General features: G+C 35.0%; 1 protein-coding gene across 1 annotated transcript; it reads left to right on the forward strand.

Annotated features, from left to right (window-relative positions):
• Nucleotides 1-18,346: 18,346 nt before the first annotated feature.
• On the forward strand, nt 18,347-20,004 carry LOC149179632 (glutathione S-transferase U18-like). Its single transcript, XM_089415744.1, has 2 exons — nt 18,347-18,685; nt 18,819-20,004. The coding sequence occupies exons 1-2, from the start codon at nt 18,362-18,364 to the stop codon at nt 19,197-19,199; spliced, it is 705 nt and encodes a 234-aa protein (XP_089271870.1). The 5' UTR covers nt 18,347-18,361; the 3' UTR covers nt 19,200-20,004.
• The last annotated feature ends 5,025 nt before the right edge of the window (nt 20,005-25,029 follow it).

Genomic DNA, 25,029 nt, shown 5'->3' on the forward strand with positions numbered 1-25,029 from the left:
CAAAAAGGAAAGAGACTCAACCATAAGTTTGACTTCAACAATGAGTGGGCAAAAATGCACTCATGAATTAGATCACATGGATAGTGATAAAGAAACTACAAATATGCCAAAACCTTCGTTAATGGAAATGTCTCAAGGAAATGTCATCATTGTGTCATCTACATCTTCTATTGATAATTCTTTATAGAGTATATATATATATATATATATATATATATATATATATATATATAACAAATAAAAATTTACCTCTCTAAAACATTTTTATGAACATATTATCTAATTTAAAAGAAAAAGAAAGAAGGAAAACCCCGCTAACAATCCTAAGAAATAAAACCAAAAAAATTATAAATATATCACTATATATATTGTGCTTGTTAGAAATGAATAGAATGATATAAATTAATATTTTAAAATAATACAATTTGATTTAAAAATAATAATTTACACATTACTACATTGTTATATTCGATTATAGTGAAAAACCAATCACCCCGATTTTAAAAAATATTCAAAACATAACCCTATTTCAAGTGGTTAATATCCTGTCTTCAATTCGTCTGAATACATAGATTGATGATTTTCTGTAATGTTTTATTAAAAAAAAAAAATCAATGTTACAATTTTCTCCAAATTATGAAGGAGGAGGTTCATTCTCATCTTAGTTAATAAATATTTTTGAAGAGCATCGTATGATGGTCACATGTCACAACTAAAGAAGGATACACTTTTAATATTTGTTTTATATATATATATATATATATATATATATATATATATAATCTAATTTTAAAGTTATAGCTAAGCCAAATATCAAACTGGTGTATGACACTTTTTGTTTGTGGGAAAAGAGATCCACTTCTGCGTAACGATTTGACTGCTAAGTTTACGAAGACATACATACTCTACCGTTCTTGTTTTGAACATATGACCTCTTAGGAGAAAACAAATGTTCTTAACCATTAAACCCACTCATAAAATTTTAAAATCTCATAATAATATTTTTCAAAACTAAATCAATAATTTTAAATATTTATTTTTTATTTTTAAAAATATATTGATTTAAAATTTTTTTATTAATTTTAAAATATTTATAAATAACCGAACTTTCTGAAATTTAATTTTAGTTTTAATTTAAAATATATACATTGATTTTTTTGATAAATAAAAAATCTGAGAGACATGAAATCTGGTGATGGGTGCTTCGGAAATTAAAATGAATCAAGGATATTATAGTCTTCTATGACATAAGTAAGGTGAAACATTCACTCATACTTTAAAGATACCTATACAGTTTAGTTTGACTCACTTCGTGGGTCATTGATATCCCATTAATCGGATGTCCCTCGGGGTTTTTAGATGACCTCGCATCCAAGGTTAAACCTAAACCCTTGATCTAAAAGGAATCAGTCGATTCAATGGACTATCACCGACCCACCATTACTTGACTCATCACTTGTCTCACACAGGCCACGACCCGTAGACATTGTGACCAGTGATCAAATTTGAAGGGGTAATCTTATTTTCAATTTGAGGTGCATATATTTATCTAGCATTTCCATAATGAAAAGCTAAAAAAAATTACATTTTAATTGACATCAATATATTATTTCTACATATCATTTTCAATTAATTTTTTTCCTATTAAATAAAATAAACTCTTAAAACTAGATGGCTATTAGAAGATATCACATTATGACAATATCAAATAGATAATATAATGAGATCTAAAAATTATAAAAAATTATTAGAATTGTAATTTTTTATAACTGAATTTGCATTTTTTAAATAACGAAATGGTTTCATTATTCTTAAAAATGTCTATGATATTCAAATTTTGTAATCTTAATAATTAATACATGTGATTCAAGCCATTCTTCTAAATTTAAATTGAAAAACGTTTCAACCAATAAAAAATTGTACATAAAACCAACTCACTAGCCTAGATGTGGTTGATGGCTATCTAGGCTAAAGAGAGATTTTAGAATTATCTTGAAATAATATTGAGTGAACTTGATGTTGTCATTCTACTTATGAATGGGTTAATGGTAAGGAACTGTAGCCCTCATAAGGAAAAACATGGATTCCCATTGATTGTGGTTTATAGAGTCTCCCACATACAATGACATATTTTCTCTCAACTCTTCCAGCATCATAAAGGCATTGAACCTGGATATTAAATGCAGATATAAGAAACCCAACAACATCTAGAAACATATTGAGAAGAAGCAAAAAATTATTGATTCAACCACAACAATAATCAAGCCAGCACTGCCATGAATAGATAAAACACATGGGATATTCACAATCTTGAGCCCGCCATCTATATCTTTCTTAATTGGAATCCATTCTACTATTCTTTGGTAATCAAAATAAAGGCTAACACAAGAGAAAAATATAGGTGGATACAAAACATATAATTTATCATACATCCATCTTCGCTCGATCATATCACAGTAGGGTTGCATTCTTGTTGAAGGACATGTCAGTGCCCTTGCCTCCCATGGGCACATTATTAGCACTCTTGCTACCTATCCTTGGGTTTGACCTATTGACTTCTTAGCCATTAATTATGTCTCAGTGTTACTCTCAGATTCACCCCAAGAGCCTGAATCTTGTTGTCGATCTTGGAGAAGATTATATTCAAACACATGTTAGGCATATTTTAACTATATGTTAGGCATTAAATGTTTCTTGATTGCAAGCAACAGTTGGTCCCATTTACTTCACGAGAGAGCATAAGCACAGAAAATTCAATGGATATGTACATGGTGGCTAGATTTTAGGTAAATCTTAATCTTTATCATTGAGCTTATATGTTTTTTTATATAAACATCCTGCATTATAGGAGTATAAAAAATGTTGAGATATAATTATTTTGAATTTCATTGTGTTTCATGAATAGGAATTGATATGGCAAGTGTGGTGGTGAAGAGGAATAAATGGAGTGAGAAAATGCATTGATGTTCATCCTACCTTAAACGTGCATTTCAAAATCGATATCGACATGGTGAAATGTCCTGTTGGAAAGACAGAGGAGACAAAGCATAGAATTCACATATAAAATACACAAGTTGTGGTTCTTCTATTGATCACACAAAACATGATACTTACAATGAACCTAATGAAGGGTATTTATCCTTTCAAACTAGCAACTTGCCTAGAATATCTCGACATGCATCTACATGCAACCACACACTAAAAGTTGTCTATCACTTAAATCGAAGTGACTCAACACTCAATCACTCAGTTAACTGACTCTCTATGTTTAGCCAACTCTTCATGCAGGAGTAATTATCTTATTTTAACACTCCCCCTTAATTACGACTGCTAAACTAAAACATGACTCATGACAACTCAAACATGCCTGCTGGTCTATGTCTCAGCTAGGCTTACAACACCCAAGTTTCTTCTATGAAACTCAAACACATATTGTGCTAATGACTCAGTAAACATATCAATCAATTGATCACTCGATTTATAAGGCTTCAAGTGAACTTCTCCCACTGTTCACAAGTTCTCTAATAAAGTGATATCTAGTATCAATATGCTTGCTCTTTCGATGAAACACACTATTCTTGGATAGTGCAATCGTTGAGGTGTTGTCACAATATATTACTGTTGATCTTTTTTGTTTCTACTTGAGTCCATCAAATATTCTTCATAACTAGACTGCTTGACATGTTGTTTATGTTGCTGCTACATATTCTGCTTCTGTTGACGAAAGTGTCACAATGGGATACTTCTTAGATGCCCATGAAATCACACCTAAACCGGGGAGGAACACATAACTAGAAGTACTCTTCCTATCATCCAAACTTCCTACAAAATCACTATCTATGTATCCAATCAAATCCTTCTTTTTTGTGCTTGCATACATTATGCCACAATCTCTAGTTCCTGCTATGTATCTCAGAATTCTTTTTCCTACACTCCAATGTGTGCCTTTTGGAGTCTCCATAAATCTGGAAATCAAACTCACTCCTTGCATGATATCCGGTCTTGTAGTTGTGAGATACATGAGGCTACCAAACAATATTTTGAATAAATTTGGATTGACATTGATCCTTCATCATCCTTTCTTAAACTTGTACCTGTTGCAACTAGTGTAGGGACAAGTTTGCAATTTTCCATCTTGAATCTTAACAATAAATCTTTGGCATATTTATTTTGACAAATAAAAATTCCTTTTTCAAATTCCTCAGGTTATATGCCAAGAAAATATTTCATGAGACCATGATCTGTCATCTAAAATTCTTTCATCATGGCTGCTTTAAATTCATCTATCTCAAAATCACTGGTAAAAATCATATTGATATCAACATATAAGCAAACAAACAAAATTTGTCCATGCTCATTTACCTTTGTGTATAAGGTAGGTCCAATGTTTCTTCTGCAAAATCTATTCTTAATCATTTAGGTGTCAGTTCTGCTATACCAAGCTCTAGGTGCTTGGATCATTCCATAGAGCACTTTCTTCAACCTGTAAACTTTCTCTTTGTTACTTTCCACTTCATCTCCTGGAGGTTCCTGCAAATAAATTTCTTCTTCTTGAATTCCATTCAAGAAGGCTAATTTCACATCCATCTGATATACTTTCCACTTGTTCTGAGCTGATGTGGCTAGAATTGCTCTTACATTATCCAATCTAGCTACCAGAGAAAGATTTTCTCCAAAATCTATTCTTGGTTGGTGCGAGAATCCTTTTGCTACAAGTCTAGCTTTAAATATGTCAATTTCACCTTTCTCATTCAACTTTGTCTTGTACACCCACTTCACACCAGTGGGATTTTTGTCCTTTGGTAAATCAACCAAATCCCATGTATCATTCTTTTCAATAGCTTCAATTTCTTCATCCATGGCTTGCACCCAATTTTCATCTTTGATTGTTTCTTCAAACGAGGAAGGTTGGAATGACAACAATAAAAATTTTGAACTAACATCCAAATCATCATAAATATCTTTCAAACTTCTCATCTTTCTCTTACCATTGCTTGATTCATTACCTAATTAACTGTTGGGAGAAGCTCGATCTATTGATCTTCTTGAAGATCCATGCTGCTCTGAAAATATTGGAGTCCTTGTTGGTGTGTCTCTGTTTGGTGTCTTCACCTATGATTCATGTTGCTCCTTTTCTGCTACATTATCTTCTTCCATCAATGGCACTTGTGCACCAACTGTTTTGTCTATAGTTCCATTCCATGACTCTTGTTCTTTGAACACAAAATCTCTGCTAATTATGGTCTTCTTTGTGACAAGGTTATGCAATTTGTAAGCTTTTGATTGCTCACTATAACCAATAAATATGTATTTTTCACTGTTATCATCCAATTTGCCTCTTCGCTCCTTAGGAACGTGTGCATAAGCTACACGTCCAAATACTCGGATATGAGATACGATGCAATACATACCTAACCATGCTTGTTCTGATACTCTGTTCATCACACTCTTTGTAGGAGATCTGTTGATCACATAAATAGCACATGCAACTACTTCTACCCAATACTCATTAGAAAAGTTCTGCCTTTCAACTTGCTTCTTACCATGTTCATAACTGTCCTGTTCTTTCTCTCTGCTACACCATTCTTCTGTGGTGTATACCTGGTTGTAAACTTTCTTCTGGTCCCATGTTGTTTGTAGTAATCATGGAATGTCTTTGAGTCATATTCTCTGTCAGGCCAGGGTAACTCCAGCAGTTAATAAGCGCAAGAAACAACTTGTTATTTTATTCTTTAGACAACTATATTTATACATACACAAAACGGATCAGTTCATCTTCTAGATGACTGTCCGGCTTCACCTCATCCGTTTCGGATTAGGTGTCAACATTCCCCCCCTTAATCTGAAGGGATGTTGGTGAGTCCAAGCATCATTCTGAATCTTTCAAGCTTTTCTCTTCCAAGTGCTTTGGTGAAGATGTCTGCAATTTGCTCGTTTGTGGAACAATGACGGAGATGGATTGTTTTGGCCTCAACATGATGTCAGATCAGATGATATTTAGTATTGATGTGCTTAGTACGATCATGGAACTTTGGGTTCTTGGCCAACTTTATTGCAGAGGTGTTATCAATCATGAGTGGAGTTGATTGTATTTGTTTTACCTGCAAATCTTCAAGAATTTCCCTGAGCCACACAATTTCTTTCGTTGCTTCAGCTGCTGCCACATATTCTGCTTCTGTTGTGGAATCTGCTGGTACTGATTGTTTGCGTGATCTCCAGGAGACAGCTCCCAATCCAAGACTCATAGCATATCCTAAAGTAGATACCCCAGTTTCTTTGTCTCCATCGAAGTCTGAATCAGAGTATCCAATCAAGTTGAAGTCGTCCACCTGTGTATACTTGATTCCAAGGTCTTGAGTTCCCTTCAAGTACCTTAGAACTCTTTTTGCAGCAGACCAATGTCCCTCACAAGGCTTTTGCATAAACCTGGAGAGGATTCCAACAACAAATGAAATGTCTAGTCTGGTAGTAGTGAGGTAGATGAGACTTCCTACAAGCTGTCTATACTTTGTTGCATCCTCAAATTCCTTTCCTTCAGTAGATGTGAGCTTCAAGTTTTGTTCCATTGGAGTAGAAAGGGGATTGCACTCTGTCATGCCAAATCTGTATAACAAATCTCCAATGTATTTCTTTTGAGAAAGAAATATGGACTTTGGATGTTGGGTTACTTCAATGCCAAGATAGTAATGAACATAGCCCAAATCAGTCATTTCAAAAAAATTTCCTAATTCTTTCTTTATGGATGCAATATAGCTTTCATTGTTCCCTGTCATTAAAAGATCATCTACATATACCACAAGATATACAACTGTTTTGCCAACTTTCTTGACAAATAAAGTTGCATCATCAAGATCAAAATGATTGAAGTTGAGTTTCAGAAGATGCTCAGTTAGTTTTTCATACCAGGCTCGTGGTGCTTGTTTGAGGCCATACAAGGACTTCACAAGTTTGCATACTTTGTGTTCATGTCCTTTCACAGCAAATCCTTTAGGCTGGGACATAAAAACATTCTCTTTTAGATCTCCATTCAAGAATGCAGTTTTTACATCCATTTGATGGACTTTCCAACCGTTCTGAGCAGCTAGTGCAAAGAGTGTCCGGATGGTGGCCCATTTTGCTGTGGGAGCAAAAGTTTCCTCATAATCGACCCCTTCCTTCTGTGCAAAACCTTTTGCCACAAGCCTAGCTTTGTGCTTGTCAAGTGAGCCATCAGCTTTGTACTTGTTCTTGTAGACCCACTTGCAGCCAATTGGTTTGGTTCCAAATGGAGGATCAACCAGCTTCCAAGTGCCATTCTTTATGAGGGCATCATACTCCTTCTGCATCGCTTCTTTCCATTCATCATGAGAAGCAGCTTCTTTGAAGGAAGTTGGTTCAAAATCTGTAGACAAGTTCAATTCACAATCATAAGTAACATCCATATCAACAGGTGAATTAGAGTTATCTACATCACCTCCATCTTGTCGGTTTGAATTTCTGGTTCCTGTTTTTCCAATTTCATCAGGATGAACACTTTCAAGTGTCTTTGTCAGCCACTTTGGGGGACCTTTCTGAGATGGTCCAGGCTGTTCTGTTGATTGAGTTGGGTCTGAATCAAGATTGAGTCTCCCAATTCTATCAATTACATCACTTAAAGCATCATCCGTTGTTGGAGTATCATGCAGGGGAGATTGTTCTTCAGAAGGAGATTCCACATGTTGATTTAGTATAGGAATCCCCCCTTCAAGATGTGGAATCTGATTATCAAACTCTTGGAATGATTTCGGTTTTGTGAATCTATCCAAGCGATCAAGTTGCCGCTCAACAACACTGTCAGATTTGGATGATTCAAGAAAAATGACATCTCTAGATAAAACAAACTTCTTATTTACTTCATCATAAAGGCGGTATGCTTTAGATGTGTTTGAATACCCCAGGAAGATACACTTACGACTTCTAGCACCAAGTTTGTTTCTATGTACCTTTGGTATTAAAGCATAACAGGTGGAACCAAATATCCTGAGATGTTTTACCGAAGGAACATGTCCATACCACAATTCATAAGGAGTCTTGTTTCTTATAGCACTAGATGGACATCTATTCTTTATATATGCAGCACATAGAACAGCATCAGCCCAAAACATTGTCTTTACATTTTTGAAGAAAAGCATGGATCGTACCATATTCAAAATTGTTCTGTTCATTCTTTCAGCGACACCATTCTGTTGAGGATTATAAGGCACAGTTGTTTGATGTTTAATCCCATGTTGGCGAAGATAGTGTTCAAATTCATTTGATGTATATTCTTTTCCATTATTAGTGCGAATAGACCCAATATGAGATTGTGCATCATTTTCAATCCATTTATGAAAATTCTTGAATGTTTGAAAAGCATCAGATTTGTTCTTCAAAAAATAAACCCAACACATTCTGGTGTAATCATCAATAAATGTCATGATATATTTATTTCCATTTGCAGAAGAAACAGGCATTGGACCGCATAAATCTGAATGAATAAGTTCAAGCTTCCTATGTGCTCTTGAATGTGAATCATGAAAAGACTGTTTGCTGTGCTTTCCTAGAATGCAAGCATCACATTGTTTATGTTTTCTAGGAATTGTAGGCAAACCAGCAACACCATTTTTCTTCAACAAGCGGAGACTATCATAGTTTAAATTTCCAAATCTAGCATGCCATAATAAACTTGATGAAAGTGCACCTTCTTCATGATGAGAAATATATGAGAAATGTTGTGCATGAGCAGAGGTTCCTTGCAGTTTAAGGAGTCTTTCTTCTTCTTGCAGGTTACTTGATGAAAGTGGTCAGATGCCTTTCTTACCTCAAGCTTGCCATCAAACATGTGAATGGAGTGACCTTGCTAGCGGATGTGGACCAGGGACAACAAGTTTCTCTTCAGCTGTGGGAGATATAGAACATGATCCAGAAGAAAGTCTGGAAGACCAGGCAGTTTAAGCCTGATTGTGCCAAGCCCTGATGGCTTGATTTTTGACTGATCTGCAAAGTATACTGCTCCATCAACATTGTCAGTGAAATCTTCAAAGAAATCTTTCCTATGAGTCATATGATAGGTTGCTCCTGAATCAAGAAACCAGTCATTTTTCGAAGAAGCAAGTGAAGCATTAAACAAATCTTCATTTACTCCAATGTTGCATTGTGCCTCAATATAGTGAGCGGATTCAGGTGCTTTACCTTTGTCTGTGTCATCAGTTTTACCTTTCTGCTGATTTCTTCTCTGCTCAACTTTGTCCCATGGTAGCTTGCATGTAGAAGCATCATGTGATCCATTTCGTTTGCAGCGAATGCAATGCAGATCTGCCTTTTCTGCTTGAGGATGTCTGCCCCCCCTGCCTCTGAAGTATCTTCCTCTTCCTCTTCGTCCACCTCTTCCTCTTGTAGAATCTTGAGCAGGATGCTTTTCTTTATGAGCAAGGCAAACAGTCTCTTCAGAAGATTCAGGGACTGTTTTCTTTCCAAAGGCTTTCTCTCTTTCAGCAAACTTTTTCACAAGAGTGTCAAAGGTTATATCTTTAAGATTTCCATTTGCTTGTAAAGACTCAAGATAGTTAGAGTAGGTAGGATAGAGTGCTTTGAGAAAGGCAATAAGAGAGATATCCAGCTCAACCTTAGTGGATTTAATATCATGCACTATAGACTTTATTTCAGATGCAAGAGTAAGAGGATCATTATTTTTCAGTTCAAGAGTGAAGAGTTTAATCATGAGCTGAACAACTTCAAGTGCAGAATGTGTATCATAGAGTTCTTTCAGCTTTTGTAAAGCTTCAAAGGCAGTGGAATAGGATGAAATATGACGACTTACTTCCTCATTTACAGATGCTGCGATCAATGCAAAGGCTTTGCTGTTCTTGTTTTCCCAAATGGCAAGTTCTTTGTCTGATGTGGGCTGCACAGGGTCTTTGTCTTCTTCTCCAACACACACTCCTTTCCACAGCTCATTGTAGATGAGGGTGTGTTTTACCATTCGAGACCATTCTGAATAGTTCTCCTTGCCAGTGAGAACTATTCCTACCATAGAAATGATTGAATGCATTCTGTAAAAAAAAAATCTCTGCCAAAAACTTCTGTTAAAAAAAATCCTTATATCATAGCCTTATGTATCAGCATCGCCATTTCTTATATCACTGCCACACTACTGTGTTTTGAGAGAAAAAAAGGCGCTAACTCTTCAACATATATCACTTCAATATATATCAATGCATATCATGTAATACTACAGATGCTTTAGACCCAAACTGCTCAACCACAAACTGCTATCATCACATAAAACTGCTCAATCAAAAAAGGCTGTGGAATATTTAAAGGCTGGTGCTACCAAATCAACAACTCATAAAAAACTTCAACGTTTACATATACTGATGACAATACTCTGCTCATGTCACAGCAATTCTCATAGAAAACGCAGTGATACCAATAGATACACAAGCAGCGCTTCAATAGAATCTTAAAAAAAATACAGTCTTTACAAAAGCGCATTCGCAATGAAGAAATATACAGTTGAACAACCACACCACCAATTCATTGCCGTTCTATGATGTCATTATACATTAAAAAATGTTCTTCAGTTTTATATGATTGCCAGACATTCAAAATCCAATGGATAAAGTATGGTATACTTTATTAGTTAATGGTAATGACGCGGAATAACTTCAACCAACAATTTCTGGAATAATCAAATCGGAATAACTTCAACCAACAATTTCTGGAATACCCCGCATCTCCACCATTCTTACCACAGTCCACGGGTTCTCAAACCGTTGTGCAGTTCTGGCGCCCACGGGTTCTCAAACCGTTGTGCATACAATGGGTGTGAATCCGGGTTACGGGTGCTTGTTGCGTGCAGCGAATACCACAGTCATCAAAAAAGGCAGCGAATACCACAGCGAATGCCACAGTCATCAAAACGCAGCAAATACCGCAGTCATCAAAATGCAGCAAATACCACAGTCATCAAAACGCAGTCACCATTCTATTAAAAACGCAGTCACCGCATACATAAAGCCTTATCCATTTGAATTTAGAAAACCAGTGAACCTGGCTCTTTTTAAATGCAGCGACACACACTTGCATGCAATTTGAATAGCAGAGAGAAGAGAATCGATATCAATTTGAATTGCAGAGGGAAGAGAAGCGATATTAATCAGGAGCGGAAATGTTTTCAAGATGAAGAAAGAGAGCTCTAATATGAACCAGCTCAACTCGACGCTCAATTTCAGGATTCAATACCTGTCAATTCCACAGTTTATGGGAGCAGCGTATATGGGAGCAGAGTGTATATGGGAGCAGCGTACTCAAGAAAAAAAAAAACGGATGGGAGCAGAGGCGTTGTCAGGTCAGACCCGGGACAGATATGTCAGGTCAGACATACCATGTCAGAGCAGGTATGTCAGAGGCAGCGCAGAGAGGGGCAGCGAATTGCCTGAATGAAACGCATGACAGAGGTAGCGTATTCAGGCCAGAGAGCGCATAGGCAGGAGTTACAGCTAATTTTAGGGACTGGGCCCTGAGCTCTGATACCATGTCAGGCCAGGGTAACTCCAGCAGTTAATAAGCGCAAGAAACAACTTGTTATTTTATTCTTTAGACCTCATTACCTTGATCTATCGATCACTTTGGTTCTCTGCTAAGGCTTTAAATTCCTTAAACTTTGCAAAAGTTTTAGACTTCTACTTCAAGAAGTAAACCCAAGTCTTTCTACTATAATATGTCTTTCTAGTAAAATATGTCACTCCACGTAACAAAACACACTTTCAAATCTTTATAACCTCTCCGCTTTATAACTATCCGTATATAAACCACGTGTTCGCTACTCCACCTAACAAAAAACACTTTCTAATCTTTATAACCTCTCCGCTTTATAACTCTAACGACTTGTTTGTTGGTTTATTAACGCATGTGCTGCTGTGATGCAGAGCGTGCTAACGCCTTCCACGATGGTGATCCGGTAGTCCCCTAATGCCACAAACTTCAAAGACATGCCCGTGTATGCAAATTGTAAGTTGATGATGATTAACGCGGCTTTTAGGTGCGCTGGAATGTGTTATAATGCTGTGTGTATAATTGTAGGGTGTGTTAATGCTCAAACACTACGAGAAAAAATATATATTTTTTTTCATGGTTGTTAATTTGTTCTCTTGCGTTTTGTTGGAAAGATGGAGATAAAGCATAAAATTCACACATAAAATATATGAGTTGTGGTTTTTTTTATTGATCACACAAAACATGATACTTACAATGAACCCAGCAAAAAAAATTATTCTTTTCAAACTAGTGACTTGCCTAAAATATCTAGAAATGTAACGACACATTAAAAGTAGTCTATCATTTAACTCCACTTGACTTAATACTCAATCAACTTAAGTTACTCTCTATCTTTAACCAACCAACTCCTGATGCAAGAATAATTATATTATTTTAACACGTAAATTGAAACAAAACAAAATTTATAATGCTTAAAATAAATTTATAATGTCCATGCATCGTTATTAGTACTCACTCTAAAGGGCATCAATGGCCAAAAACAAAATTTATAATGCTTAAAATAAATTTATAATGTCCATGCATCGTTATTAGTACTCACTCTAAAGGGCATCAATGACATTTGGCCATGAATAGAGGTTATCTGGATTGCAGAGTTTCCAGGAAAAGTTATGGGGTGCCATGTGGTACGATCCACGCGGTATTTAAGTTTCCTTTCTTATTGTGGTAGGAATGATTATTTTAGCAATAGATATCTTGAAGTTGGGTTTTTTAGATCCAGGGACGAGCTTCATAAAAATGAACATGCAGTGCTTGAAAACCCTCATCCACATAAGGATTATTTAAACCAAGATTTGGACAATTTCACAGTCTTGTGATATTAATCTCAAGAAGATCCATTTAACTGTAAGTTAAAGCCTCATATCTCATCTCCTCACTCTTAGACAGGATCCATGATTGGGTCAGAATCTCATACCACAATTTTTGGCTCCTACATGAAGGATGACAACTTTAGGATAATAAATCACTCAACAAGTATGGCATAATCAAAGGTGCCTCAATTTATCTTGTATCACGAATAAGAGGAGGAGATAAATGTTGGGTCTTTCCCTCCTCATCCCAACTAAAATCCTTTAAAGATGTCGTAAAGCCATGACCTAGACCTCAAACCATAAATATCTCTCAAGGCCAATATTCATGGTGGAACAAGTGGTGAAATTACCATCTCTTGAAGTTGATAATGTTACATCTAGACTCTTGGCTACAGATATGCAAAAAATAAAATTATTTTCAATTTTAATGGCATTTAGCACTCAACATCTACGATTCAAAAATGGGTGAATCGAAATTGGTCTAACAATCAATGTTTCATTTTTTCTCAAAATGACTCTTTTTTGTGTTCTTTAAAAACATAGAGGATTGGAAAAAGGATTTTTATGAAGGTTTTTTTATGTGGCAAATTTACTAGGTCACTTCATCAAAGTAGAAAATGAAAGGATTTCAAAAGGAAATATTAATTTTTTTCGCATGAGTGTCAAAGTGGAGCTCAGTAAGGAGTTTCCTAATAAAATCCCTCTCCAATGGAGGTGTAAGATTTATCCATAACCAGTGGATTATGAAGACACTAGTTTATGTTGCAAGAATTGTCAACAACACAAATATCGTAATAATGTCTTCCCCTTTTTGCAAGGGCCTTATACCCACCCAAATGCTAACAAAAATAACTTGGATGGAAAGATCCAAAGGGAACCAAAGGCTCCAAGACTACTAGAGCTCACAAGCAGGATAACACACAACAATAAAAGGCATATAGTACCCATCTAGCCACATCAAACTCAACTCAACCTCATGTTGAGCCTTTTCAACCCACAACAAAGGAAGCTCAACTTTCACTCAAAAAGGAAAGAGACTCAACCATAACTTTGACCTCAACAATGAGTTGGCAAAAATGCATCCATGAATTAGATCACATGGATAGAGATAAAGAAACTACAAATATGCCAAAACCTTCATCAATGTAAATGTCTCAATGAAATGTCATCATTTAAAAGAAAAAGAAAGAAGGAAAACCCCACTAACAATCCTGAGAAATAAAACCAAAAAAATTATAAATATATCACTATATATTGTGCTGGTTAGAAATGAATATAATGATATAAATTGATATTTTAAAATAATACAATTTGATTTAAAAATAAATAAATAAATTTACACATTACTACATTGTTATATTCAATTATAGTGAAAAACTAATCACCCCGATTTTAAAAAATCTTCAAAACATAACCCTATTTCGAGTGGTTAATATCCCGTCTTCAATTCGTCTGAATACATAGATTGATGATTTTCCTTAATGTTTTAATAAAAAAAATCAATGTTACAATTTTCTTCAAATTATGAAGGAGGAGGCCCATTCTCATCTTAGTTAATAAATATTTTGAAGAGCATCTTGTGATGGTCACATGTCACAACTAAAGAAGGAGACACTTTTAATATATTCACAAAAAAAAATGAGAAAGGTAAATTTTTATTTGTTATATATATATATATATATATATATATATATATATCTAATTTTAAAGTTATTGTTAAGCAAGATATCAAATTGGTGTATGACACCCTTTTGTTTGTGGGAAAAGAGATCCACTTCTACGTAACGATTTGACTGCTAAGTCTACAAAGGCATACATACTCTACCCCTCTTGTTTTGAACATATGACCTCTTAGGAGAAAACAAATACTCTTAACCATTAAACCCACTCCTAAAATTTTAAAATCTCATAATAATATTATTAAAACTAAATCAATAATTTTAAATATTTATTTTTTATTTTTAAAAATATATTGATTTGAAAAAAAATATTAATTTTAAAATATTTATAAATAACCAAACTTTTTGAAATTTAATTTTAGTTTTAATTTAAAATATATATGTTGATTTTTTTGATAAATAAAAAATCTAAGAGACATGAAATCTGGCAAGCCTATCCCTATGGCGATGGGTGCCTCGGAAACTGAAATGGGATATTATAGTCTTCGATGACATAAGTAAGGCGAAACTTTCGCTCATACTTTAAAGATCCCTATACAGTTTAGTTTGATTTACTTCATGGGTCATTGATCTCCCATTAATTGGATGTCCCTCGGGGTTTTTAGATGACCTCACATCCAAGGTTAAACCTAGACCCTCGATCTAAAAGGAATCAGTCGATTCAATGGACTATCACCGACCCACCATTACTTGAATCATCACTTGTCTCACACAGGCCACAGCCCATAGACATTGTGACCAGTGATCAAATTTGAAGGGATAATCTTTTTTTCAATTTGATGTGCATATATTCATCTAGCATTTCCATAATGAAAAGCTAAAAAAAGTACATTTTAATTGACAACAATATGTTATTTCTACATTTCATTTTCAATTAATTTTTTTCCTATTAAATAAAATAAACTCTTAAAACTAGATGGCTATTAGAAGATATCACATTATGAAAATATCAAATAGATAATATAATGAGATCTAAAAATTATAAAAAATTATTAGAATTGCAATTTTTTATAACTGAATTTGCAATTTTTAAATAGCAAAATGGTTTCATTATTCTTAAAAATATCTATAATATTCAAATTCTACAATCTTAATAATTAATGCATGTGATTCAAGCCATTCTTCTAAATTTAAACTGAAAAAAGTTTCAAGCAATAAAAAATTGTACATAAAACCAACTCACTAGCCTAGTTGTGGTTGATGGCTATCTGGGCTAAAGAGAGATTTTATAATTATCATGAAATAGTATTGAATAAAGTTGATGTTGTCATTATACTTATGAATGGGTTAATGGTAAGGAATTGTAGCCCTCGTAAGGAAAAACATGGATTCCCATTGATTGTGGTTTATAGTCTCCCAAATACAATGAAATATTTTCTCTCAACTCTTCCAACATCAGAAAGGCATTGAACCAGGATATTAAATGCAAATATAAGAAACCCATCAACATCTAGAAACATATTGAGAAGAAGCAAAAATTTATTGATTCAACCACAACAATAATCAAGCCAGCACTGCCATGAACAGATAAAACACGTGGGATATTCACAATCTTGAGCCCGCCATCTATATATTTCTTAATTGGACTCCATTCTACCATTCTTTGGTAATGAAAATAAATGGAACACAAGAGTAAGATCTAGGTGGATACAAAACATATAATTTATCATACATCCATCTCCACTCAATCATATCACAGTAGGGTTGCATTCTTGTTGAAGGACATGTCAGTGCCCTTGCCTCCCATGGGCACATTATTAACACTCTTGCTACCTATCCTTGGGTTCGACCTATTGACTTCTTAGCCATTAATTATGTCTCAGTGTTACTCATAGATTTACCCCAAGAGCCTGAATCTTGTTGTCGATCTTGGAGAAGATTATATTCAAACACATGTTAGGCATATTTTAACTATATGTTAGGAATTAAATGTTTCTTGATTGCAGGCACCAGTTGGTCCCATTTACTTCACGAGAGAGCATAAGAGTAGAAATTCAATGGATATGTACATGGTGGCTAGATTTTAGGTAACTTTTAGTCTTTATCATTGAGCTTATATGTTTGTTTATATAAGAATCCTACATTATAGCAGTATAAAAAATGTTGAGATATAATTATCTTGAATTTCATTGTGTTTCATGAACAGGAATTGATATAGAAAGTGTGGCGGTGAAGAGGAATAAATGGCGTGAGCAAATGCATTGATGTTCATCCTGCCTCAAATGTGCATTTCGAAATCGACATCGACATGGTGAAATGTCCTATTGGAAAGACAGAGGAGACAAAGCATAAAATTCACATATAAAATACACAAGTTGTGGTTCTTCTATTGATCACACAAAACATGATACTTACAATGAACCTAATGAAGGGTATTTATCCTTTTCAAACTACCGACTTGCCTAGAATATCTTAACATGCATCTACATGCAACCACACACTAAAAGTCATCTATCACTTAACTCGAACTGACTCAACACTCAAACACTCAATCACTCAGTTAACTGACTCTCTATGTTTAGCCAACTCTTCATGCAGGAGTAATTATCTTATTTTAACACTCCCCCTTAATTACGACTACTAAACTAAAACATGACTCATGACAACTCAAACATGCCTGCTGGTCTATGTCTCAGCTAGGCTTACAACACCCAAGTTTCTTCTATGAAACTCAAACACATATTGTGCTAATGACTCAGTAAACATATCAACCAATTGATCACTTGATTTATAAGGCTTCAAGTGAACTTCTCCCATTGTTCACAAGTTCTCTAATAAAGTGATATCTAGTATCAATATGCTTGCTCTTTCGATGAAACACACTATTCTTGGATAGTGCAATCGTTGAGGTGTTGTCACAATATATTACTGTTGATCCTTTTTGTTTCTACTTGAGTCCATCAAATACTCTTCATAACTAGACTGCTTGACATGTTGTTTATGTTGCTTCTACATATTCTGTTTCTGTTGACGAAAGTGTCACAATGGGATACTTCTTAGATGCCCATGAAATCACACCTAAACCAAGGAGGAACACATAACTAGAAGTACTCTTCCTATCATCCAAACTTCCTACAAAATCACTATCTATGTATCCAATCAAATCCTTCTTTTTTGTGCTTGCATACATTATGCCACAATCTCTAGTTCCTGCTATGTATCTCAGAATTATTTTTCCTACACTCCAATGTGTGCCTTTTGGAGCCTCCATAAATCTGGAAATCAAACTCACTCCTTGCATGATATCCGGTCTTGTAGTTGTGAGATACATGAGGCTACCAAACAATCTTTTGAGTAGAGGCCATTGCCTCTACTCAAATCAATCTACAATTAAAACATTATAATATTATAAAATTCCCGTGAAAATTCCCATTCACTGGAATTTTATAATGTTATTTCAAAAAAATTTAAAACCGGTTCAATTTTGAACACTGATTGTGACGCAATCTATGAGGCAATATTGCCAATGGAGGGGTCTTGACCTGCCGTGACGTGTTCAATTTTGAACACTGATTGTGACGCAATCTATGAGGCAATATTGCCAATGACAGGCAACCCAATCTGACCCATAAATTAAAGAAAAAATTAAAGCGAAAAGACTAAAAACTGGATTCAAAATTGCTTGAGAATTACGATAAAGTGAAATCATGCATTACGTCTGCGCTCATGCATTACGTGTTTCGCTAAGTAGTTTTCGTGCAAGGTTGGGACTCTTGGTAGCGCGATGCCTATATATAGTAGTCGGGGGCAATTAGCAATAGCATATCCGAGATAGAAGAGGCAGACTCATAAAATTCGAAATACATTTTCAGTGAAATGGCAACGGAGGGAGAAGTAAAGCTGCTAGGTGTGACTCTGAGTCCCTTCGTGGTGCGGGTTTGCATTGCTCTGGCTCTTAAAGGTATCGATTACGAGTTCATCCAAGAGAATTTGCATCCTAAGAGCGAGCTGCTGCTGAAATCAAACCCTGTTCACAAGAAGATTCCAGTGCTTATCCACAATGGAAAGCCTGTTTGTGAATCCATGATTATTGTGCAATACATCGAGGAGGCATGGGGCAATAAGGCTCCCAATCTTATGCCCGAAGATCCATATGACCGAGCCATTGCTCGCTTCTGGGCTGCCTTTGTAGACGATAAGGTAATTTAATTCTTTCATTAGTAATATCTTATCAACCCTTTCCTTATCTGCTATTTGTGTCTTCGAAAGTTCCAATTATGGTTTTTTTATACGGTAAACAATTGCTGATAATGGTTGTTATATGTGCCCTCAGCTCTTTCCCTGTCTGCGAGGAGTTTTCACTGGCCAAGGCGAGCAGCTACAGAAAGCAGTAGAAGATAGTGTTACAAACTTTCTGTTGATAGAGGAAGCCCTGCGAACCAACCACTGCTTCGCAGGAAAAGCGTATTTTGGAGGGGATCAGATCGGCTTGATTGACATCGCATTGGGTGGTTTTTCGGCGTTTATTAAAGGCCTCGAGAAGGCTACCGATAGCGTTTTAATAGATCCAGAGAAAATGCCGTTGTTGAGCGCATGGATGGATCGATTCTTTAAATCCGATGGAGTGAAAGAAGTAATGCCCGATGTGGCCAAGCAGGCGGAATTTATATCCACTAGGAGAGCCAGTATGATATCACCACCTACTTCTAATTAGGGTAAACCATGGTGGCCTTATAAGATGAGCGTTATTCATAGTCTTTTTCCTTTTATTCATCTGGTCAGATTCAGCTTTTGAAGTCTAGCTGTCTTATGTTAATTAGTTTGAATAATGTTTTTGGTCATCTCGCCGGTACTATTGCCAGCATTCTTCTGTTCAATGTGCATTGATTTATTCTGAAAAAGTTTTTGGTGAATCTCTCCGATAATGTAGCCGTCATTCCACTGTTGAATGTGCGTTGATTCAGAATGTAACAGAAACCATAATGAAAAGCAAGCGTTGATATTCAGAATGTAACAGAAACCATAATGAAAAGCAAGCGTTGATTCAGAATGTAATAGAAACCAGAATGAAATGCAATTATTTTTGTGAAAGACCCTTTATAGCCACAATAAAGTATTGCATAAAGTCCAAAACTTGTGAGCAATTTTATACGGGAAATTGTCGCATTTTGAAAACAATCCGGAATGTGAATGGTACTCAGGACCATTTCTGGACTCCAAATTGTGTCGTTGGTTCAATATTGTGAGTTATCTCGGAACCATAAGTTTGGTAATATGTGACCTTTAGCTCTTTATCAATCAAGTTGTCTATCTAACTTTTTAGAAATATTTGACGTTGCACATATGGAATGTGAATTCTTTACCAAGTTCTCCAGCCAACTTTCGAGAGGTATTTGACTTCATACATATATGGAACGCGAAATATGAAATTTACAGTGCGGTTGGATTTCGTTAAAAAGGAATCTGCATATATGATGTAACTTTCAATGTGTAATTTTCATATATATTATTATTTTTAATGGAAGGTTTTATCTTTTTGAATGTGTATATTTTAGTATAATGATTATGACCTAATTTAAGGTGGTTGATCATGATTTAATTTAAGGTTAAGGTTATTGATTATTTTTAATGGAAGGTTGTATCGTGTTTGAATCTGTATATTTTCGGATAATGATTATGATTACTGTATTTCTGAATTTGAATGGTTATCATCACAATAAACTTCATAGTTTCAAAATCATTTAATATTGAAATTTATATGTTACACTATATATATGTATAATTTTTAAGTTAAGAAAAGAGTATGGGAAGTTAGAAATTTATAATAAAATACGAGTAGAAATATAAGGAATGAGTTTGAGTTAAGAACTATTAAATATTTTTAAGTTGTGATATTATGATTATATCTTAAGTTACTAAGCGATGGGATGAGTTCTCAATTAATGGAAAATGGGCTGAGTGTCATTTGACAAAAAGGGGCCATGCATATTAAAACAACAAGCTTAATGGAAAAGATGAAGATTGTACTATTTTATGATTGTTACTTGCGATGGAAATTGGGGTGTGAAACATATGTAGTATTCTATGTATAGTTCTCCTTGAACTTCCCTAGGGTACACTAGAGCCTTGGAGTGAGGATTGTGTGGGTAGGATTGTTTGTTGTGTGACACATAGAGGGTGCTTTGAGAATCCATTGAGTCAATTGGATTTCTTCAAAACACAGCTTTGAGACTTCTTAACAAACTTGTTGTAAATCCCTAGAAGGAAAGTGTGATAACTTAAGGGATTGTGAAGCAAAGAAGGGCTACACTTCATTGAGTTGTGGAAACTGAGGGAAATGAGAGAGTATAGGTTGGAATTGCTACCAGATTTTGTTACATTGGCCCTGACACCTTAGAGACATCCCCATCAATCAACCACAATGTTATCAATCTATCGACTTCATTTATAGCACATTGGGTGGTTTTTCAGCATTTATCAAAGGCCTCAATAAGGTTATTGATACTGGTTTAATAGATATAGAGAAAATATTGTTGTGGATTGCATGGATGGGTTTATTTTGTAAATCTGATGAAGTAAAAGAAGGGATCTTAGAACTCTGTCAAGGAAATAAGATTAGAAATTTAACTAATGAGTTTAATTTAAAAACCATTAAAAATTTATAAATTATAATATCATAATTATATTTTAAGTGACTAAGTGATGGGATGAGTTACCAATCCTTCTTCTTTGTGTATAATGTGTGTTTTTATTGGTGCACATGATGTAGTTCATTCTTTTTATGCATGTAAAGGATATGCCTTCACTACTAGTTCTATTTCCATCGATACTTGAGTCAAAGACTATAGAAATATTAGAGGTTGCCAGGTCTAGACCTGAAAATACAAAAAATCAAGAAGATTAACTTGCGGGAACAATTCAAGAAGGTGCTTGATGAGTGCTCATGATCATGTCGCTTGACTAAGGAAAAACCTACAAGTGAGAATATATGTTGATGATGATGCCCAGAATAACTTGACTATACATGGATGTTTCCTTCCTACACAAGAAGCGAAAAATTACGAATAAAAGAGATTTGAGATCAAGAAAATTCAAGTCATTAAACTACTACAGGTCTATAAAGATGAAGATGTGATTCATTGGAGTTTAATTTTTGAAAGGTATGTATTGTATGTTAAACTTGGGGGATGGCCTATTTTCGACGCCACTATATCCATCTCCCTTTTCTCCCAGTAAAAGGAAGCAAATGTGACCTATAGTAATATTGGTGAGTGTGAGGTGAGAAATGCCTACGATGGATCTACTTCAACTATACTTGCAGAGTAGAATTTCAATTGGTACCATAGTCGCCACTATCATTATTTCATAAATTTGTTATTGTTGCAAGTATGGTCGATGTGCATGTAGATGCAGGTGTTATCAAATGGAGGTTACCACTTTCTAAAAGATGTTGGAAAAATTAATCTCAACCACCATAGTTATTAAACTTACAACAACCATACGTGTGGTACACCTTTAACTGCAAGTTGCGTATTTTGTTTGCTAGTTGAAAGACAGATTAATGAAGTTCGGAGCAGGAGTACCAATTCTGCATTTTGCAACACACATCAAGAAATTAAGAACAAAAATGAATTTAATGCAGTGTTGGTAAATATGTATGATCAAACATTTATTCCACCATTGAAATATGTACTCCACAACATAGAAAAACATTTTTTGTATCATCCCAAATCTTGTGTCTTAAGGTTTTTTCTGCCATGTATTAATGTGTCAAAAATGTATGTTTTAAAAAATATATGTATGTAAAAAGATCAAAGAGTGGAAATCATGGAGAAATTTGGGGTGGACAAAAAAAATTTGTTATGGGGTTTTACAGAGAGTTACTTCGCAACCTTGGTGAAGTGTAAATGTTTTGAATTTTCACGTCTAGTTTTACCACACAACCTGAGTTAAATTTCTGTGTTTTTAGCTCCATTTTAGTTGTGATTTCATCTCTGGAAATGAAGAGTTGGGGGAGACTCTTCTCCCATAAATATTCCATGTGGCATTAGAGCAGATGAAATTCTCTTAGTGTAATAACAAGTGTTTTTACTGGGAGTTAAAAAAAATGTTTTTAAGGCAAAAAAAAATTGGAACATATTTTCGAGCAGGGAAATTTTGTTTTTCTTAACAGTCAGAAATGGAAGCATCAAGCACAAACTTGATTAATCCTCAGATACCTCAATTTAATGCGAAAAATTATGATTATTGGCCTATAATTAATCCTCAGATACCTCAATTTAATGGGAAAAATTATGATTATTGGGCTATAACAATGTAGGCTATGTTTTCTTCCCAGGATATTTGGGATTTGGTGGAGAATGGGAAGGCTATGTTTTCTTCCCAAGATATTTGGGATTTGGTGAAGAATGGGTTTCAAGGACCAATAGATGCAGCAACATACAATGCCTTGTCACAAGCAGAAAATATTTCTTGAGGAAAAACAAAAAGATGGATTCAAAAGAACTCTTCTACATGTTTCAAGTAGTTCATGAAAGTAATTTCCCAAGGATTGCACAACAACAAAGTCCAAGCAAGCTTGGGAAACCCTCCAAACAACCTACCAATTCATGGCAAAAGTGAAGACAACTAAACTAAAAATCTTGATGAGAGACCTTGAGACAATTTGTATGAAAGAGTCTGAGAATGTAGACTCATTTTTTTACACATGTAATTGGCCCTGTTACTCAAATAAGGTCTCATGGTGAGACACTTGACAAAAGAAGAATAGTTGAAAAAAATTGAGAAGCTTGGCAATAAGATTTGATGCCATTAGGGTGGCCATAGAAGAGACAAAGTATCGCTCATAGTTTTCAGCGGATGAGCTTCATGCATCACTGGTTTCTCATGAACATAGATTGAATAAAGAAGCAAACTCCTCAATGGAGCATGCCTTCAAGACACAAGTTTCATTTGATTAGGGTAGAGGTAGAGGAAGATCAAATGTTAGAGGAAGAGGAAGAAGCCCACACACATGTGGAAGAGGAAACCCTTCAAGCTCAAGTGGAAGGGGCATCAATCAAAATCCAAGTCAATGCCCAAGCTAAAATCAAGCACAAGGTTAGAGGTATGATAAACCTCAAGTTCGATGTCATTATTGTAAGAAGTATGGTCATGTTGCAATTGAATGTAGAAAGAAGCAGCATGACATAAGTAACAAACCAAGTGAAAATTTCACAAAGGAAAATCAAACCGAGATAGCATATTTTTAGCTTGTAATGTAGCACAAGAAAAATAAAGTGATGTATGGTTTCTAGATTCAAGGTGCAATAACCAGATGGCAAGGAACATAGAAATGTTTTCCAATCTAGATGAAAGTGTGAAATCTGAAGTGACATTAGGGACTGATAGGAAAGTATTTGTAATGGGAAAATGAAGAGTCAATATTCTAACAAAGAAGGGGGATAAGAAGAACATTTTAGATGTTTATTTCATCCATGGTTTAAAGCATAACCTCATAAGCATTGGAAAACTCATGCAAAAGGGCTACAATTTCTTTTTCAAGAATGATGAGTGCACAATTTTGGATAAGTCTCCGAGTAGACAATTGATTGCAAAAGTTCAGATGACAAGCAATAGAATTTTTCCCCTAAAGATAAAACCGGATTTGGAGAAAGAAGGTGCCCAAGCACAATTGTCAATGTATTCGCAAGAGGATGAAAGAAACGTTGCAACTGTCACACAAGTAAACTTTCAAGCAGAGGTCAAAGATGAAAATTGGTTATGGCATTTGAGATTTGGTTATCTCAATTTTGGAGGTTTGAATTTGCTGCATAGGAAAGGCATGGTGAATGGATTTCCACTCGTAGAAAAAACAGATAGCCTATGTGAAAGATGCATCTTGGGTAAACAACATAGAGATACATTTCCAACAGGAAAATCAATAAGGGAAAAATCACCTTTGGAGATTGTCCATTCATACTTATGTGGACCAATGCAAACACCATCAATTGGGGACAACTATTATTTTTTGACTTTCATAGATGATTATACAAGGAAGGCATGGGTCTACTTCCTAAAACAGAAAAGTGAAGTGTTTGAGAATTTCTGCCAATACAAAGCTCTAGTTGAAAAGAAAATTGGACACTACATCAAAGTTTTGAGCACTGACAGAGGTAGCGAATACATCTCAAAATACTTCCTTCAATTTTGCAGGGAGCATGGAACTCACAAGAAATTTACAACAAGGTATACACCTCAACAAAATGGTGTCATGTGTTAGGTTATTCCGACACATAGGAAATAGTTAAGTATAACTTGGTCTAGTGTAGAGTTGGGTAAAGTGTGTTTCTTTACTATGTACTTTTGTAACTTACAATCTGACGGTCACGATATGTTCTAGACATGAAGTGATCCAATGGTTCATTCTCTCCTCAGTATTACCGACACTTGATCCGTGGCTTAACACCCGATTGGTCCATGAACTCTATTTAAAGAGCATGGAAGGTCATTTGTAGGGTAACCGTTCATGAGAGAAGCTTATGTAAATTTTCATTCTTTTATTA

The sequence above is a fragment of the Pinus tabuliformis genome, chromosome 3_2 (genome assembly GCF_031772625.1).
Source record: "Pinus tabuliformis cultivar Carrire ecotype Pingquan chromosome 3_2, CPIR1, whole genome shotgun sequence".
NCBI classification, from domain to species: domain Eukaryota; kingdom Viridiplantae; phylum Streptophyta; class Pinopsida; order Pinales; family Pinaceae; genus Pinus; species Pinus tabuliformis.